At 48.0% G+C, this 20,874-nt stretch overlaps 1 protein-coding gene across 1 annotated transcript in view; it reads left to right on the plus strand.

The window, feature by feature from the left end:
- fndc3bb (fibronectin type III domain containing 3Bb) overlaps window positions 1-20,874 on the plus strand; it is a 67,789-nt gene that overhangs the window by 17,926 nt on the left and 28,989 nt on the right. Inside the window, exons 4-12 of the mRNA XM_080854767.1 lie at window positions 6,884-6,960; window positions 9,596-9,827; window positions 10,272-10,607; window positions 15,147-15,205; window positions 17,271-17,419; window positions 17,597-17,656; window positions 18,113-18,251; window positions 18,622-18,675; window positions 20,154-20,278. Coding sequence (XP_080710893.1) covers window positions 6,884-6,960; window positions 9,596-9,827; window positions 10,272-10,607; window positions 15,147-15,205; window positions 17,271-17,419; window positions 17,597-17,656; window positions 18,113-18,251; window positions 18,622-18,675; window positions 20,154-20,278 — 1,231 coding nt within the window. The remainder of the gene's footprint in view (window positions 1-6,883; window positions 6,961-9,595; window positions 9,828-10,271; window positions 10,608-15,146; window positions 15,206-17,270; window positions 17,420-17,596; window positions 17,657-18,112; window positions 18,252-18,621; window positions 18,676-20,153; window positions 20,279-20,874) is intronic.

Genomic DNA, 20,874 nt, shown 5'->3' on the forward strand with positions numbered 1-20,874 from the left:
CTGTGCTGGAGGGCTTGAACACGTAAGAGAGCAACTCCTAGTTTCTCCCCTTTTTGTGGTTTGCGTTACAAAAGACCCTTTGCACACACACTCGAGCTTTGGCAGTGCATAGTCTCTTTGTTCTGTCAATAGAGGTTCACTCTCTGTGTCCAGGGACTTTTTTTTTCTACGAACCTTCACTTCATGCACTTAATGCTTGGGCTTATTTTCCCCACCGTGCTTGTTAAAATGTCAGTGTCCTTCAGGTTGGATTTTTACAAAGGAAGAAAAAGTTGCAAACGTTACTTTTCTTTCCTGCCATGTAAAAACCAGACGGGGTGCTTCTGTTTCAAGATGGCCACTGTGCTCCACTGTTCTTCTCTATGGGGCAAAATCAGAAGTTTGCCAAGGCATTGCCAAGTAAGAATAATAAAAAAAAAATCATATTTTTAGAAGCTCTGAAATATGCAGAGCTCGGTCTGATTTACCGTGCTTCAGACAAGCTCAGGCCAAAGCAATCAATCACAGGAAAGATGGCCTGGGGAGCGTAGAAATGTAGACGGTTCTCCAGTGAGCCATCCACATACTGAAGGCCAAACCGCCTTGATTCAGGCTGCACACAGATATTGTGTTGTTTTGTGGGAGCTAGCTCCGTATATGCAATGAATGTCTTCACCAGGGAATTAGTACTGGACTATATGTAATGACTTCATAGTTTCAAAATGTACAAATAAATGTTACACAATTCAAGTGTATTTTGTGATTTAACAAATTAATGTCACATGATTCACAAATATAAAGGCTGTAATATTTATTTACAGACTAACGAAAATGGATTTACAAATTGCTAGCCATTTGTGAACATCCTTGCATTTATTTGTGAATTTTTGAGACTTTCCTAATGCATTTTGATTCACAAATGCATTTTTTTCAAAAGGACATTCTCTGCAGCCTATCAGATTGTCTCTTACAATTTCAGCCAATCACATCTGCGCAGTGTTCAATTATGTGAGCTACTGCACCATAACGGACATCTGCATACAACTGATTACGAAAAGAGGAATCCGTGTTTTCAATGGCATGTGGTAACTGCCAACCAAGTGGAAATATAGCATATTTAGCTTGTTAAACCCTAAATGCAGACAAATGGGTTTATTTCAAACCATATGCTAGTTCATGTTAAAACACAATACTTCGTCTGTAAAAACTAAACATTTTCCAGTTAGACAGACAGACGTCAGACAATAGACTTTTATTTTACAACATAACAGGCCTAGTTTCAAAAAGCAACTTTTTCCATTCATCTGTTCTTTCCATTTTTGCTGTAACAAGACCACCTGGAAATCACAAAAAAGACAGTATCAATCACTGTTTATCGTTACAGTAGCCAGAAATGGCTTGAAAAGTTATTGTACTATAGCGAGAATGTAATCTTTGAGAATCTAGCGAATGATTTGGACTCAAATGTCGCTTTGAAAAGAGACTTTGCATCAGGAAAACCCTATATGGTGTTTAATGTTATCAAACAGCAGCTCACATTAGCTATCAACAAAATTACCCAGCAATCAGCAGTAGTATCAATCATCATTAAATCAATTCATAAAGGGCACGGCACGTCTGTGCTTTTCATTTCACTCTGAAATGGGCCAGTTTTCCAGTGTATGTTGAAAACTGCTGGACAGGATGCAACAATTGTTTATTTGTAACAAGTTCAAAAAAGGTTCATTTAAAGCAAAGTCACTGAGCAGCTGTAACGCCTTGTGGTCACATTCAGTCACACCCCTGTGTTTACATTCGTGTGATTGGCTGAAATTGCAAGGGACACCTGATGGGCTGCAGAGAATATCCTTTTGAAAGAAATGCATTTGTGAATCAAGCCACAGAAAATCCACAGATAAATGCAGGGATGTTCACAAATTGCAAGACTATAACGAATGCATGTTTGTTTGTCTGTAAATAAATGTAACCGCGTTTACATTTGTGAATTGTGCGATATTTATATGTGAATCAGGAAATATTTTTGAATCGCGGGACATTTATTTGTACATTTTAAAACTTTTCTAGTTCCATATTGTATGTTGTAGCCGTGTGTGTGTGTGTGTGTGTTTGTGTGTGTGTGTGCACTTGATTTAGACAGTTGAACAGTTAGTATAGCACCTGACCTGACTTTCAATCACAAGCCCAAATCTCACATGTGAATCCACAGACTCAAATGATTAGAATCTTGTGATTGGTATGGTTTCTGTTCCCCTGGAATCTTTGGTGACGTCCCAAGAAGTCAGTTGTGTGTGTTTTTTGTGTGACAATGAACGTCTCTAAATTGCTGTTTCCCTGTTTTCGTGAAGCTGTTGCAGTGAGCGAATCTCATAGCGCTGGTTGCAGTGAGCTTCTTTTCTCTTGTCTGCTGAGTGAACTGTGTCAGGGCAGTACTCCTCCCTGTCTGTTCCATAAGCACGAGGAACAGTCCACCGCGCAGAACTAGGATGGCCAGAAAAGCTTTTTTCCCCTCCACTTGCCCCTCAAATATTGTTATGGTTACGCTCCAAGGCTGCTGATGTGACGCGACCGCGGCAACACCAGCTGTGTGCAGAGGCCGATGTCATGGTGATGGAATCAGCTTAGGCCCATGTCTGAAAATGCAAGGGGCTGTGTCTCGTCTGCCACGGCTTGAACGGCACGCACGTACAGAACACACACACACACACACACACACACACACTAACGTTTGCAGCGACTCTGTTCTGATCAGCTTTGGCGTTTAATAAACACTCATGCAAGTCTCCAGCGCTTTGAGGAGGCTCAGATTTCCTCTGGTTCAGCCCGACAGAGACAGATTGTGTTTACGGCAAGGACAATGGGCCGTGCAATCACAAACAGATGATAACCGAGGTTCACGCTGCACTGTTCTTTTCTCTGTGTTCTTTCTGTCACTCCTCTAATTAGCTCTCTTCCTCCTTTCCTTCTCTTCTTCCTTCTCTCTCCTTCCTAAGCACTTACACACAGCCACCTTGGAAGATTAAACGCCCCAATGAAAGCAAACGTGGATGTGTAATTATGTGTGTAGTTCCACCTTCAAACTCACTCTCAAATGAAATTGTGTTGTGAGATGTGTGTGTGATGTGTGTTTTAGATGTGATGTGTGTGTGTGTGTGTGTGTGTGTGTGTGTGTGTGTGTGTGTGTGGTGTGTGTGTGATAGAGAGAGGGATGAGGGTAGATTATGCTAGTCTGAGCGTCCTAGGGTCTCTTCCAAGGCAAACATGTTGTCTATCTATGCAGACGGTCGCTTGTTTGGCTCTCCTTTTAAGCATCAAGGGAAAAACAAGATGAAACTGCAGAAAGTGGACCTAGGAGTTTCCTGTTGTTCACATTGACTTATTCGCATGGGGGAGGGGGGGGGGGGGGGAGGGTGGAGGGTGGCCCACTGCAACACAGACTCACGTGCTCCCTCATGAAACACACACGCAAACACTTACACATGTGCCTATTTTCTAACATATGAAAAAAAAACATACACAAAAGCCATATGTACAGTAATTTTACTCTCACACGAACACACACACACACACACACACACACACACACACACACACGTACACGATCGCTCACAGGCTTTCTTGCCCACACATGAAGCAATCCATACACACTGACAGCACATGTGTGTTCCTTGTGTGGGACTCCTTCACACGTAGACAAAAGCACACATGCGCTTGCGCCCAGCTCACACAGGTCACCCATAAGCACCAATGTACCTTTCACGTTGTCCCTTTGAAGTCACACAATCCACATTTGCAAACGCTCTACCCTTCACTGCCTCCTGTGTTCCTCAGTGACCCTCAGTTCCTTGCAAAACATTCCTTCCAAAAACATCCCTCTGTCAACTTTTTTCTCTCTCTCTCTTTCTCTTTCTCGCTGTCTTTCTTTCTCCTCTGTCGTCTCTCTGTCTGGCCAAGCCAATCTTCCAAACTAAATTAGTGGATTTTTTTCTTAAGAACCCATGGTTTTGGGAAAATTGCATTTCCTTTTTGCCCGCTTTATGTTTGTATATCTATATATATATTCGCACATATATACTTCCATCTTCAAAGCCTGAGCCTCCCTTTCCTTCATCGGAACCCCTTCTCTCTCTCACACGCACACACACACACACACACACACACACAAACACACACTTGCTCTCACTCACTCTCTGCTTTCTCCATTTCTCAGTCCTTCTATGCTGGAAAAAAATAAGAACCTGACAAAAAAGGAGGTGTTGGCAGCCATTTTCAGTTTATCAGGCATCAGTGCCACACGTATAACGCACATGCATTCATATTTATACACACACACAAAAACAAACACACACACCCTCATATGTGTGCACGTGGCCCAGCCACACATTCACACGTGTATGCACACACTGGCCATACACACATTTATTCATGCAAACATACACATTTGAATGTGCACTCACAAAAACACCCCCATTCATATGACAAACATATGCCTATGCGTACACACCCCCCCCCCCCCCCCCCCACACACACACACACAAACACACTCACTGGTGCAGGGGCAGTGCAGTGTCAGCTGTGAGCAGTTGCCTCCTGGAGGCCTGAATGGCCTGTGTGAGGATTCCTCCAGCCCTGAGAGCAGGCCCCAGAAGGGGGGAGAAGCCTTCAGTCAGGAGCACAAAGAGGGGCTTGTTCTGCTGAGGAGGCCCCACCGACTCAGCAGGCTCCTGGGAAGCCTGGCAAGGGAGCAGACTACCCCCTGTCTTGCACTCTCTATCCCCCTCACTCACTCACACATCTCCCTCTCCCTCTCCCTCTCCCTCTCCCTCTCTCTCTCCCTCTCTCTCTCTCCTCTCCCTTCACTGGAGCTCTCTGTCTGTCTGTATCTATCGCTCTGTCTTCTTTCCAGGACTCTGGTCTGCTTTCTTGCAGAACTTCCCCTCGGCTCTGTGTGCGTTTGGCTCCATCCTTTTATTTGTCCCTGTCTGTGTTTTTATTCTCCTTCTTTTCTTTTCTTTTTTTGTGTCATTCCGTGTTTGTCAATCTCTCGTCTTCTCCGGGCCGTCCCTGCTCTTCAGTCTCCTTTCTCCTCACACTTTCTCCCCTCTCTCATTTCCTCCCCCCTCAGCCCACTGCCCCTCCTGTGGAGTTGGTGGAATGCTGGTGTTTGCCCAGCGTCTTGGTGGAGAACTGTTGAGTGCTCTGTGCTGCTGCTTCCTCCGCAGGGCCAAGCGGGGCTCTGAATAGGGCCTCTCATGCTGGAAAGGAGAAGGCTGAGAGAGACTCAGCCGTGTGGCCCAGCAGCCCGCACAGACACCCCTGCCCCCCACCCCCCCACCCTCCCAGGATTAGGCTCACAGGGTGGGGGTGGAGGTGGTGGTGCTGGTGGGTGATGGGCTTTTGAGGTGGGAATGGTGCATATTGGCATACCTGTGGGAAGGTCTTATTTTCCAGACGCAGTAGTGGATCACTGGATTTTGTTGTTCATGCGTTTCACATCACTGGGCGAACAAAGGAGAATTATTTAAGTCTCGAGTCTGCTGACATATGCTAGACTACTATTGCATCAGTCAAAGGGTCCATGCACACTTTCATGTGCATGTCCTATGCCATGGTTTTATCCCATAAAACACTACCCCTTTTCAACCTCAGACCCCCTTGGTGCCCTGCTTGCATGGCACATCAACACTGTCCCATTCAGGGATTGAGGCAAGCGTGCAGCAATCCCATAATCCCCTCCCCCTAGTTAGCGGTTAGCGGTGAGCGTGGTGCAGGGCAGCACAGGGCCCAGCCCCCCCCCCCTCCTCCTCCAACAGTAGCCCAGGGGCCTGTTGGAAGCTGAGGCCTGGCGGAAGACTGAGATCAACTGTAAAAGTAATCAGAGCCGTCGGCTGATTTATGGCAGCGCCGTTTGGCGGAGGCCGTCGTGCCGCTTCCCCACAGGGAGTTGCTGGATCTGGGGTGGGGTGGGGTGGTCTGGGCCGAGGGAGTGAGATGTCTTAAACAGCTGGAGGTCAGGCTACTGGAGCCCCTCCGTTTGAGCCCTGCCGTTTGGGATGGGGTGCGTGGGGGGGATGACCGGAGGGGCTCAGTGTGTCTTGAGTTATCCGTGGCGTGTTGTTCTTTATTGTTCTGACCACAAACACAGAGAAGCAAAAGTGGGGTGCTTAGAGTCTCCAGCAAAGGACTAAAGGGGAGTCTCATCCTCTCTTTTTTTTTTTCTTTCTTTCTTTTACTCTCTCTCTTACTCTTTCTCTGTCTCCATTTCTCGCTGTCTTTCTCTCTTTCTCGCTGTCTTCTGGAGGATGAGAGGTGAGGGGGCAATTGGGAGGTTGTGGAGAGAGACAGATGGTTTACTTAACCTGATGTCACCATGTCCGGCTCATTCCGTGGTTGGAGGGCAATGAAAACTATGTGGCAGAGGAGTGAGGGAGGAATAGAGCGAGAGAATGAAAGAGAGAGAGAGAGACAGACAAAGAGAGATAGAGGGAGAGATGAGAGTGGAAAATCAGACGATATGTCTGCTGTTGTCTTTAGAGGTAGAAGGATTACACAGATGAAAAATGATGAATTTTCGAGGTCTGTGAGGTGGACTTGGACAGCAGGTATTGTGGCTACTTAAGCCTGCTTCGATCTCCTAATCCGTCCTTTAAGCAGATGGTTACTCATCCCTGATTGGCCTGAGGGCAAAAGAGATGGCTTGGAGCTTCGGGGGGAGAGGGTGCACATCTGTTTTTCAATCTTCATCATGAATCCATCCAGAATTTGCTGCCATCATTTCATGTGAGGGACATAGTTGAAGGGGAGAGTCCTGTATAATGGTCTGTGTCCAGAAGTAAGCCTGTGGGTGTTCCTTTGCGCTTGATTGACAGCCTTCTTTTCTGCTCTCCTCTGTTTTTTCCCTCCGCAGGGCCAGCTGAAGTTCCCATGATGTCACCCAATGGCTCCATCCCACCAATCCACGTGCCCCCAGGCTACATCTCCCAGGTAACGGCCCAGGAATGAGAGGGCGGGGGCCCAGTGTTGGCCGGCGGGGGGAGGGAGAGCTAGGGAGGTGGAGGTTTAGTTGAACTACTGCCTATGAGCGCATTCAAAGGAAATTTTGCATTCCTGTCTTTTTCACTGACATTTTTGGTACTTGAACATTGAACACTCACACTCACACACACACACACACACACACACACACACTCACACACACACACACACACACAGACAGGCACACACAAGTTTGCGCCTGTGAGGCAACTGGTGCTGCTCTGTAATTGTGACAGAACCTTTTTGAGAAGTGACATGGAAAGGTCAAGCCCGCTGGCATTTCAGTGAGAAGGTCAGAACACGTAAAGAACACCAGGAAACAGGAGTGTGCGTGCACAAGAGAGCAGAGTGAGACAAGAGAACTGTGAAGGATACCCCCTCACCTCTCTAAGGGTAGGGGTCTAGATGGCTCACCACACGCCCTTACTGTAATCCGATTGTCAGAGACTCAAAGACACCTAAGCCTCGAGCTGGTGTGTCTTGACGTGTAACTGCAGCGAGAGAACCTGCCTGCTCAGACCAAATCTACCCCCCCTTACATACAAGAACACTCGGAAAACTTTCCTAAAGAAACGTGCCTCATCTCATCCAGATAAGAGCCACAGTAAAACACAATAGATGTTGGAACATACAAATGGTTTCACAGTGCAGGCAGAGGATCTCTTTACAAACCCTTGGGATGGATTTAGGTGACTGGGGATTTTCTTTCACGAATGGCCACAATAAAAAAGCAAACAAAAAATCAGATGAGAAAGATGAAAAGAACAGTCCTTGCCCCTGAACCACTAAACTGCATGCCAAGTGTGGTTGGACTGAGTAAGTGTCCAGGCCAGTTAATCTCTTCCCTCATTCCCATTCACACTGAAAGCCACTTCTTGTTTATTGCTAGTTTACCATTATGGTGGTGTGTGGGAATGGGAGCAAAACCATAAAGTTGAACTGTTAATCTATCCCCTGGAGTCCTGGTAATGGTAATCTTTTGACACAGAACCATTGGATTAACGGGCAAGGGAGAAGGGGGACTCCCCCTTCATTAACTACATTGATATTACAGTATACCGCTTCCCCAGTGTTTGGTCGGGATTGTTTTAATGTCTGTGTGAAGCCATTCATCCGCAAGTGGTTGTGATCATTTTGAACCCAAGACTGCTTTTTTTTTATTGATGAGCTGATTTTGAGAAATTACATTTTGTTTACTTGGCTTCAGATTATGTAGCAAACTGTGTATCCTGGTTGCCTAGTTTCTATGCTAGCTAACTGGCCAGCTAGCTAAGGAAACTTTTAAATAACCTTCAACAGTTTAAATGGCAGAGTTCCATTTTAATTAAAGGATAGCTAGTTGTCTAGCTGATGTTTTAGGTTAAATTGTAATAGAAAAGGTAGAAACCGACAGGGCGCCAGTGTAATTTCTCTGCTTGGCCCCTAACTACATGTGTTTAACTAGTTAATCCATATTAACACACCTGAGCAACTGCTAACTGCTAAGATAGTTTGCTAAGCTAAAGGATTGCTAAAATAGTTCATAGCTAGGTATGACGGCCAACACTTTGCATGTTTTACATATCTTGCAGAGGTTCATGCTCCATAGTGCACGTTAAATAGGTGGGAATACAGGACAAGTGTGACACGTGTGCCCTTACAGTTATGGAAAAATTAACAAATGGCAAATCAAAATTAGTTGTTTATCCCGTGTTGTTTTTACCTAATACATTAATGGTTTTGTATGTGAAAGCGATTTCTGACCATGGGTGCTCTTCCAGCTCCTGTCCGAACCCGGCTTTGAGTTAACCAAGTCAGACAGGGCATCACAGCCCTCACCTCTGAACCCCTTGACTGATCTGCTGGTCAGCTGCAGACGACATGGCTGAGTGTTGTTACAGCAACCATGTGAAGCCATTCCGCCACGGCCTCCTGCGCACACACACACACACACACACACACACACACACACACACAAGCCACTCTGCCACGGCCTCCTGCACCCAGCGGCTGGAATGCCTGCTCCATGCCAGCTCCAGTCTGATGGCCGTCTGTTATGTTTGCATTCCCGAGCCTGTTGAGAAAAGAAAGTGCTACAGATGTCTGTGGTCTGTCAGTAATTGTTGGCATGCCAAGCTGCTAACGTGTCCCTTTGTTATTGGAGCGTGTGTGTGTGTGTGTGTGTGTGTGTGTGTGTGTGTGTGTGTGTGTCTGTCTGTGTGTCTGTGTGTCTGTGTCTGTGTCTGTGTCTGTGTCTGTCTGTCTGTCTATGTGTCTGTCTGTCTGTCTATGTGTCTGTCTGTCTGTCTATGTGTCTGTCTATCTGCCTGCCTGTCTGTCTGTCTGTCTGTCTGTCTGTCTGTCTGTCTGTGTGGTAGAAGATGAGATGGAACCCGAGGGGAGAAGTGGCATTTATGAATGTCTTTTTACTTCATTATGTTCATTCTGAAACCTTTTTTCTGTGTCTCTTTGCTCTTCTCCCCTTTACCCCACTTATTCTTTATTACTCCCTTTGTGTCTTGTATCCCTGTTCTTCCCATCCCTATCTCTCTGTCATCTTGCTTCAGCTCCTTGTCATGCCATTTTTTTTTTTGCCCCTTCCCAGGTCCTGGAGGACAACACTGGGGTTCGGCGTGTGGTGGTGACCCCCCACTCTGAGTGCTACCCCCCAAGCTACTCTCCAGCGCTTTCCCCATCCCACCACATGCCCCCTCCCTACATGGCGCACCCCCACTTCATCCCTGCCTCCCACACGGCCTACTACCCCCCAGCCAGCCCTGGGGACGTGCCCCCCCACCAGTACTACCAGCACCGGCTTCCCCGCCTCTACGCTGAGGGTAGGTCCCACGCCCTCCAGCGCGCAGCTCGTGTTTTCCCTGCACTATGTCACAGCGGAGCAGGACATACAAACACAGTCCCATGATCGGTCACACATATCTCAAACCATGCTGACTCTATGTCATACGAGTTGCTCCTCTAGCTCAACTGTAACTCTACCGAGGTCATGAGTTCGATTCCCAGGCATCACACATCCTCGAAACATTAGAACCATTAGCCTCATCTGTCGATTTGAGTTAAAGTAGAAATGAATCAATGCTAGTGTGTCTCTGCCTAAAGGTGTTGCACTAATCCATCCTCTGTATTCACTCTCATTCTCACATGACCTCACTTTGCTTTTGGGTCCCATCTCTCTCCTGGTTCCTCTGTCTCTCTCGCTCTCTCTCTCTCTCTCTCTCTTTCTCTCTCTCTCTCTTTCTCTTTCGTTTCTTTGCGCTCCTCAGAGATCATCCACAACATCCACTACAACATGACCTCCTACATCAGCCGTGAAGATCCCTACTGCAAGCCTCAGCCCAAAAAGCTGAAGGGGCCCTTGGAGCGGCCGGGCCTCAACCGGGTCAACAGCCCCCCCTCCAACTACAAGACCAGCTCCAGCTGTGGCGCCACTGCCAACGGCTACAACAAGAGCCACGGAGGAGCCAGCAGCACGGGCGGCAGCGGTGGAGGTGGAGGAGGTGGAAGCCCGGGGAACAAGCGGCCAGAGCGCAGGTCCCGAGGGAGCCCCAAAAGCACCGACATGGAGCAGCAGCAGCAGCAGCAGCAGCAGCAGCTACAGGGTGTGTGTCTGTAGGACAGCTTATAGAGGCTTATGTGTGTGTGTGTGTGTGTGTGTGTGTGTGTGTGTGTGTGTGGTGTGGAAGCATATGTGCCTCTCTTCAGCCTTCAGAACAACAGAGTAGTTCCAACACCAATGAGCCTCATATATCTCTTTAGTACCCACATGAACGTCTCCCTGTGTCGAGTGGAATGTTCTAGCAGCCCTCCTCTGTCCCTGCAGTGTTTTAGATCAGTCAGATGTGCCACACAAACGAGTGCCAAGTGAAGGGCAAATATTTCCTCGACTCACACCCTATGTTGCATCAGAGATGCAGCCTGTCTAAACAACAGCATCCACCCTCAGTACAGACGGAGAGTAGTCATCCACCCTTAGTACAGACGGAGAGGAGTCATCCACCCTTAGTACTGGTCGAGAGTCAGTGAGGAGTCATCCAGCCTCCCTCACTTGCTCACACACTCACTCTAGTGTGTCAGGCCCTCTTGCTCTTTGTATCCATCCCTCTCGGTTTGTGTACATCCCACCTTCTCTCAGCACCCGTCCTTCTCTCTCTACCCCCTTCCCCCTTTCTCACTCTCTCTGTATGAAATACCAAGCTTACTCCTTTTCTCTCCTTCTCCTTTGAGTGTTAAGTCCAATAGTGCCCCTCAATAGCTTTCCTTCTCCTATCCTCTCTTTCTCTCCCTCACCCTCCTCTCAGTGTGTTGACTCCAGTGCTCCTTCTTTCTCTTTCTCCTTCTTTCTCTGGGAATAGTGACTCCAGTTCTCCATCTCTCTCTCTCCCTCTCTCCCTCTCCCTCCATCTCTCTCTCTCCCGCCCCCTCTCCCTCCGTCTTCTTCTCCCTCTCTGTCTCTCTCTCTCTCTTTCTCTCTCTCTCTCCCTCTCTGTCTCCCTCTCCCTCTCCCTCCATCTCTCCCTCTCTCTCTCCCTCTTTCCCTCTCTCTCTCTCTCCCTCTCCCGCCCCCTCTCCCTCTGCCTCTCTCCCTCCCTCTTCTTCTCCCTCTCTGTCTCCCTCTCTGTCTCCCTCTCCCTCTCTCTCTCCCTCTCTCTCTCCCTCTCTCTCTCCCTCTCTCCCTGTCTGGTGCCTCTCTGTGAGGCAGTGGGCCGATGAGAAGAGTAAACAGAGCCGTGGTCACATCCTGCGAGTGCTGGCTGGCATGCTGTCTGTCACCCTGGCTGGAAAAAGGCAGAGGGGAGCGCATTAAATCAAACTCCACACCATGACCTCTCAACCCCCCCTCCCTCCTCTCTTAGACCCTGTGGCCTGATCTTGTCATTCATCCCCCCTGTCTGATGGAGAGTGATGGGGCTTGCGTACATGTGGAAAAGCAGGAGTTGTATGATTTGTGCTGCTCTCTCTCTCTCTCTTTCTCTCTCTCTCTCTCTTTTTCTCTCTCTCTCTGTTTCACTCTCTTGCTCTCGCTCCTTCTTATTCTCACACTTACACTCACACTCACACATAGGGAGACTACAGGTACACTCACAGAGTATAGACACTAACATATATACGCAGGCTTCTCTTTAGATGGATAAACACATTAGACATGACAGACAGACGCATGCAGACCCACTCACAATAGCGCACAGCTATAAACATTATGCTCACTCCCTCTCAGACTCACACACAAACACAGTGACACACACACACACACTCCCTCTCAGACTCGCACACACACACTCCCTCTCAGTCTCACACACAAACACAGTGACACACACACACTCCCTCTCAGACTTGCACACAACACAGTGACACACACACAAACTCCCTCTCAGACTCACACACAAACACAGTGACACACACACACACTCCCTCTCAGACTTGCACACAAACACAGTGACACACACAGTCACACACACAAACACAGTGACACACACACACACTCCTTCTCACTCACACACAAACACAGTGACACACACAGTCACTTACACACACACACACACACACACTCCCTCTCACTCACACACACACACACACAGTCACTCAATGTCCTGGGTGATGTTTGTCCATGTGGGTGGCTGCCAGTGGAGAGTGTGTTTTCCTTTAATTAATTTGGGTGTTGAGCATCCTGAAAGCTCTGCAGGGGCTCTTATCTGTCCTCACCAAGGAGTGTGTGTGTGTGTGTCTCTGTGTGTGTCTGTGACTGTATGTGTGTGTGGCTTTGTGTCTGTGTGTGTGGTCTATGTCTCTGTGCGTGAGTGTCTGTGACTGTGTGTCTGTGTGTGTGTGTGTGTGTGTGTGTGTGACTGTGACTGACTGTGACTGTGTGTGTGTCTCTGTGTGTCTCTGTGTGTCTCTGTGTGTCTGTGACTGTGTGTGTGTGTCTGTGACTGTGACTGTGACTGTGAGTGTGTGTGTGTCTGTGTGTGTGTGTGTGTGTGTGTGTGTGTGTCTGTGACTGTTTGTGTGTGTGTGTGTGTGTGTGTGTGTGTGTGTGTGTATGTGTGCGCGTGTGCATATGTGTGTTTGCATGTCTGTGTTTGTGGGAGTAAAGGAGGAGGTCTGGCCAATTTTTTCCCACTTGCTATTCTTTTCACTTGCGACTGTATTTTTGCACACATATTTCAGCGGCCATCTGGGAACCATATAAAAAAGCCCTTTTCGGCAGCATTACAGTCGGTCAGCTGCTCTGAAAGAAAAACAACCACACTCCTGGACGCCTGTCACAGCACACTGTGTGTGTGTGTGTGTGTGTGTGTGTGTGTGTGTGTGTGTGTGTGTGTGTGTGTGTGTGTGTGTGTGTGTTTGTGTTTGTATGTGTCTGCCTGCAATCCTCCGTTTGTGTGTATGTAGGTACACATGCAAGGGTTAATTAATCCCCCACAGTTTTGACTTTGTGCACTTCTCGTAAAAAAGTATTTTTCCAGTAAGAGTCTTTTTCCCCTTCGCTCGGCATGTGTGCGGCTGTTCGGCTGTAGCCCCGCTGTCTGCTCAAAGGCTGCTCTTCTCCCTCTGAGGGCAGAAGGGGCAACCAGAAGTGGCACACTCCATCACCACCCGCCCTGAGTGATGGCTGTCGGTTGCAAGAGTGAGGGGCGCTGGTGAGGAGGTCTGGTGAAGAGTGGCTGCGACCCCCTGTGGTTGAACAGTGTAGTCACAAAGCCACAGGTAGCGAGGCAGCCAGAGAGCCCAGAGCCAAAATGGTAGATGTGTTCATGCAGGGAACATACGGTTTCCACGAGTCTGTCTCTGTTTCTCCTCCGTTTTGCTCTCCTTCTTTCTCTCCCCTCTTTTTTTCCTTTCTGTCCCCCTTTCTTATCACTCTTTTCACCTCGCCTCTCTTCTCTTCTACCTTTTTTTCTCTCATGACTCTCCGACTCCTTGTCTCTGTCCCCTGTAGCCTGGTTGCTTAGCAACCACAGACCATAATGAGAGACAGACCTCTTCCTGTCTGGAGGCATGCCATCTGTGAGCGGCGGGGCAGCACAGCACCGGAACACCAAGCGGGCCGCAGCCAATTAAAAACATGAGAGGCGTCTCGTGCCATCACGATGGGTCATCGCTCTGGCCGTTTGGCCGGCCTCCTGAGAACAGCGACGTTTTAGTGCAACCCAGCAGAACTCCAAGCCAGTGGAGGATGGGGCCAGGAAAAGAGTGGAATATGGAGGACAAAAAGGCAACATGCATGATGTTGAACTCTGTGTACCTCCCTATTTATTTTAGTGCCAGAGTTTGTTCCCTTTAGTCGTATTTGTGTAGGGTCAGCTGATAATCCGGTGATCCTGTGAGACACAGTGGGGGTGAAGATTCTCCTGATTCCCTCATGTACAGCACTGTGCGCTCCTCTGAGTCTCTGTGTTGCCAAGACGCCTCTTTTTTATGTATTTTTTTTTTTTACTGTTGGTCCAAAGAAAACAAAACCTAAACCTGCACAGTGAATGGAAGCTTTTGTTTTCCCACCTCTCTTGTTCCAGCGTTGACTGGAGCTCATAGGACCCCCAAATACTTCATTTCCTCCACTGACACTGCAGTCCCCTCGTACCAATCCTGCAGCAGCATTTAGGTGGGGGTGGGGAGGGGGTGTAGGGGGAGGGTGGGGACAGCCACCCACAGGTCAAGAGTGGGTCGCGTTGCCATGCCCTGTGGTGAGTCATAGCTGTGGGGAAGGGGGACCTGCTAACCCCCCCCACCACACACAGACACCCACACCCACACCCACACTCACACTCACACACACACACACACACACACACACACACACACACACACACACACACACACACACACACACACACACACACACACACACACACACAGCCCACCAGCCCCTCTCCTGCTCAGCGCCACCCTGCTCCACAGAGACTGCACCGTCCATCAAGATGTCAGACTCCTCAGATCTTGTTTTTTTTTCTCTTGCTTTTCACCCACCGTTGCTGTTTGATGTCTGAGTGTATATCTCTCATGTCTGGGTTTCAAGAACGTCTTGGGAGAGTTAGGTATGCGTCAAACTAGTACCACATGAGGGAAATACTATGAGCCCTCAGGACCTGTGCTTTTTATGGTCATATATTATTTAGTGTTCTCTTTTTCTTTTCTTGCAGATCATAATGTAGAGGCCCGAAGAGTCCAAGATATGCTCTCAGGAATGGACAAACCACAGGTAACTACGCCATCACAGTAGAATTATAATATCACATTTGCAAATAAGGCCCATTTATCTGGCAGGCTGTGCATATCATGTGCACACTATACTATATTATATAATCAGCACATCAGGATAATTCCCCTTAGTTTCCTTATTAAAGGTAGGACTCACTGCACTGTGTGATATGAAGTGTCATCCTGAAAGCACTTTCGAACTATTAATAGCTACTATAATTGCAGATAATAACATGTTTTCAACCAGCATAGAGCTTGTTTACAACAGTCCACTCCCCGACAGCAGGTGGCAGCAAGGCTGTATCTATTGTCCAGCTGTGTGTCTGTGTGAACTTGGACCAATTTCACCCCTTAAGCCCTTGAGAAAGACAGAGTGGACAGTTTCTTAATCACAACGGTACCTTATTAAGGGCCTAATTAATTCCATTAGGTCCTAGGAAGGTGAGGTTGCGTTGGAACATTGGGACCCAAGAACAGAGATTCAAAGTGTGTCATCAAAATGTCAACACACCCTCAGTGTTCTGTTCCCTCACCTAGATCGGGGCATTTTCGCAGAATTCTTTAGTACGGCTTGAATTAGCTTCATTAGAGAATCCCACCGGTTACCCTGCTCAAGTTCTGATGCATGCCACTTGCTGCCTGGAGCTGAACAGGATGTGCTGGTGGTTTGTGTTTTTATGCCTGCAGGGGTGCAAACTCATCAGGGTGACAAAGATGCAAACCTCCCATGGGTTGGTTAGGCGTAGGTTAGGTTTAGTTGAGGTATGGTTAGGGTAAGAATATCAGGGTAAGCCAGAGGCTTCCAAGGAAAAGAATATCGGTGCTACCGAGAACACATGACTGTCCCAAGGCTGCCTTCCTTATCAAATTGGACCGTACTTTTCTCCACTGAGAGATCAACACATGCGGTGCTACTGTGGCTCCTGTGCGATGAACCGTGAGTGTAAGGCTGATTGTGTGTCAGCTTTCATTCCGGAAAATCTATTTTATCTTCCGCGCTCATCCCTGCTCACTGTTAGTGGAGAATGTTGCCTGGTGTTCCTGAGGAGCTCTGAACACCCGCTCCCCCCCTGTGGCACGCTGGCAGAGTGACAATTCGTTACCGGGGTCGTCCTGGCTGTTGCTTCTGCCTCTGAACATCTCTTCATCAACAGCCACAGCCGGCAGCTTCACGACACCGCCACCGCCACCACCACCACCACTCTTATCTTTGTCAGACATAGGCGTGTCTGTGTGTGTGTGTGTCTGTGTGTGTCTGTGTGTGTGTCTGTGTGTTTGTGAGTGTGTGTCCACTCCAAGGTCTCTATTGTCCCCATCTTCCCTGTGATGGATTGTTGGGACCTTAATTTACCTGCCCCATATCTTCCCTTTTGCACTGAATCAAGGCTGCTGTTCCCCAGCCTCGGTGCCATTCACAGTACAGCTGCCATCAATATACACCACGGCCGCACTGCAAGGCCCTCGTATCAAATCAGTCTTTTCATTCTTTTCTCCGAGATTTCATCCTCTGCTCCAACACTAGGTGCTGTGTGCTCCTACTTCAGAAACTGACGAAAGCCTGTGATTTTATTTGGGATATGAATTCATTAAAAAATAAACACATCACTTCAATTTCAGTACAATCCGACATTCTAATGAGCGGAAACTAAGCGTGAAACAGCTTGCCACCTGTCTGCAACATAGCACTGAGTGGAATCCTGTTTTTTACTCCCTCTCGTACATCACCAGCGGGCTTTGGATTCATTTCATACTTGCTTGACTCACTTTGCCTCCCAATAACTCTCTTCTTCCAGGTTCTCTAGTCCGGCTTGTTAACCACAAATTGAATTCTGCTTCCTAGGAGGCCCATCAATCAATAGTAAAAAGTCATACAACTGTTGCATAGTGATATTTTTGCTTGTATGCCATGTATTCATTAGATTCATTCACGAGTTGACCATGTGTTTTTGTTGCCCGCATGAAAATATTCATGTATTTGGAAATGAGAATTTCTTTCATTTCGATGATTCTAATGCTGTGTATGTGTGTGTGTGTGTGTGTGTGTGCGTGTGTGTGTGCTCTATCAGGTGTCTAAGGTGCAGTCTCGCTCGGCGCTGGTGTCCTGGGCCCCGGCAACAGTTGCTAGTGGGCAGGGTGACGCTAATCCTTCCTCCTGTACCTACGAGCTCATGCTGACTGATAAGGGCATCGACGGGAAGTACCGCGTGGTCTACAGGTTAGGACACACAAACACTCCGTAACCCCTCTGACAGTGTACTCAGTGTGTGAGGGTGTGGGTGATGCTGACTAACGGTGGTCAGTGAATCAGCAGCTCATGCAGTGACCCTATAGTTTCCTCAGAGGAAGTGTATCAAATCCTGACCATGTGTCTTTTCTCTTGTCTCTCTCTCAGTGGGGAGGAACTGGAGTACAACCTCACAGACCTGCGGCCGGCCACAGACTACCATGTCCGGTAAGAACATCTCCACAACTGCCTTTGGCAACTTCCTCCAACCCCTACTACCAACAAGTTGGTGGTTACTCAGTCCTCCACCCCCATCCCCCACTCAGTGTCAGGGGTGTTTTTTGTATCTCAATTACCAAAAAAGCTGACGCTTTGCACAATGCATAGTTTATAGATGATGTAAAAATTGTGTTGGACTGGGTGGTGTTTGAATTTGATTTGTTTTAAAGCCTTTTGTTTGAGAAGCATATTTTCTGCTGAGTGCTGCGCTGGTGAGGCGCAGTTGATACCCACAGCTGGGAAGTGAAAAATGTTTCACAAGGCCAGAACATTAGTCAGTTCCTCATGCATATTTAATCTGGTAGTGCAATGACTTCAGCCTTCCCTGTAAAAACATTATATGTGTGTGTGTGTGTGTGTGTGTGTGTGTGTGTGTGTGTGTGTGTGTGTGTGCTTGTTTTTCAGAGTCAGCGCCGTGGGTGATACTGTGAGGGGTCCGCGATCCGAGGTGGGGGCCTTCACCACCCACTGTGGCCCCCCAGACACTCCACTCCCCCCCAGACTCTCGCATCGCTCCAAGAGCTCACTCACCCTCCAGTGGAAGGTATCAGCACCCACCATTTCAACACATCTGGGACTTAACAGCTCTCTCTCTCTCTCTTTCTGTCTCTGTCTCTCTTTCTCTCTCTCTTTCTTTCTCTTTCTGTCTGTCTGTCTGTCTCTCTCTCTCTGTCTCTCTCTCTCTCTCTCTCTCTCTTTCTCTTTCTTTCTCTCTCTGTCTGTCTGCCTCTCTCTCCTCTCTCTCTTTCTTTCTTTCTGTGTCTCTCTCTCTCTCTCTCTCTCCACTCTCTCTCTCTCTCGGTCTCTCTATGTCTTTCTCTGACTTAAGAGCTGTCCCACCCAAGAGGAGAAAGTGGTTAACTATCCTGCTGTTAATGAATGTGGGAGTGACCGTGTGTGTTCTTGACTTGCAGCCTCCGGTAGACAATGGATCAAGAATCACAAGCTACATATTAGAATGGGATGAGGTGAGTCAACTCCCTGTTGCGTTTCATCATTTTCCAATTTTTCTTTCCTAGAATACACATCATGCCTTTATATTTATATTCACATTTTACGCACACAGAAACACATGCACACGCACGCACGCACCTACGCACGCACACACACGAAGGCACCTACGCGCACACACACACACACACACACACACACACACACACACACACACACACACACACACACACACACACACACACACACACACACACATTCATGAAAGAGGTTTTCAGAATCCATCAAACCATGCTTTCAGGAGGACGTGCAGCGGCCCATCTCTTCCTCTCCCTCTCCCCGTTCCTCTGGGTCACTCTTTCCTCTCGCCACCTCTCCGTTTCTCACGTGCATTCCTCCGCCTGCCTCCCTCATTACTCACCACCTTGCTGACAGGCCCTGTTTGTGCAGGAGAGGCCGCCGTGAATGAATGAGCGCCTTTGATGGCGGACCTCTCCATCGGCGTCTGTGTTCGGCCCCGCCGTGGCTCACCGGCGTCTCCACGGCCACTGAAAGGCCTCTTATTCCTGCCTCCTATCTCTGAGCGTCCACCGCTCCCACTCTGGCTCTTTCTGAGGCCAATCTCTTCCCCCCCCCCCACTCGGGCCCATGAGCAGACAGGCTTTAATAACCAATTCAGATCTGTTTCAAAGGCCAAAATAGTATTATTGAGGGCAGTTTGTGTTTTCTAATGCAGATTTCTTAAAGAAAAGAAAGCTGAGGGAACATGATATGTGAACTGAGTGGGGTTCGGCGGGGCTGTGCTGTTTGGCCTGGAAGGGTTTCAGTTGTGGGTCTCAGACCAAATAGCTGGCTGTTAGTCTTATCGGCCTCACGAGTTCCCTGAAGAGAATTCTGAAATTAATAAAGTGGAGAGGCAAACCTAATAAGACAGGCTCGCCAGTGACCATATCTCCCCTCATTTTTCTTCCTGTCTCACAGGCAACTTTGCTCTCTTTCTCTCTGTCTCTCTCTTTATCTCTCTCTCGTGAGACCAAACTGATAACGGCGCCTCACTCTTCCTCAGTTTATTTCCTCCAGATAATGTCACACAAGCAAGCGTGTTCCACCAACACCACCACCTGTCTCCAGCCCCATTCTCACATCTCAGCCCTCCTCACCTCTCGTGCTGCATGGGGCTCTGTCCTCCCCAAGCCTGGAGAGTGGCGGCTCCTTCAGGGCTCCTTATCATGTTCTCAGTGCTGTACTGCGGTTGCTGTGGGACATTTGTAATTAAATTTGTTTAAGATGTTCTCTCCAACACAGCCACCTTTATTTTGTGTTCCAAAAGAGGGGGGAGAATGTTCAGTAAGTTCTCTTATGTTCAGTAAGCTCTCGAATACAGTTATTTTGTATTTTTGTGTGAGCAGGCACTGCATTATCTCTCGCTGCATATGCTCCTTGTCCGTGTGAGTGCTCATCCTGACCGAGGGTCTGTGTGCTTGTGTTGGCGCAGGGCAAAAAGAACGGCGCGTTCAGAGGATGCTACTTCGGCAACCAGAGGCACTTTAAAGTCACACGGCTCTGTCCAGCTTCAGGCTACACGTTTCGAGTGGCGACACTAAATGACATAGGGGCCAGGTACAAACCCCATCTGTTTTTCCTTCATATATAATCTGTGTGCGTGTGCGTGTGCGTGTGCGTATGTTTGTGTGTGTGTGTGTGTGTGTGTGTGTGTGTGTGTGTGTGTGTGTGTGTGTGTGTGTGTGTGTGTGTGTGTGTGTGAACAAACATTTGTTTGTGGCCATTTCCCTAAGTGTATCTGTGTTTCTTTCCATGTATGTATGCATGTATAGGTTAGTATAAATATGCCTATTTGGGTGCAGTGTGTAAATACAGCTTTAGTGTCTCTTTATATGTGTGTGTATACATATAGTCTTTATATGAGTGACCTTGTGTGTAAAGTGCAGACCGCAAACCTAAAGCTCTAATAAGGTTTTTGTGTTCTCCTCCAATGATGGAGTACTTCCTTCTTCTGGAGGTGACTCAGAGTTTAACAGCTCAGTAAATAACTTTTTAAATTGCCTCACGCCATAGCTGCTGGTAGGTGGTGGAGGAAGCTCATTCAGAGGAATAGCCTCATTTTAAGATCGTCGCGAGTCCCTCCACCTTCCCTCAATTATTTATGAGCCAGACGTGATGCTACAGTGAGACATGTATCTCTACTGTGAAAGCAA

Source organism: Sprattus sprattus, assembly GCF_963457725.1.
Source record: "Sprattus sprattus genome assembly, chromosome: 17".
In the NCBI taxonomy this organism is placed as follows: Eukaryota; Metazoa; Chordata; class Actinopteri; order Clupeiformes; family Clupeidae; genus Sprattus; species Sprattus sprattus.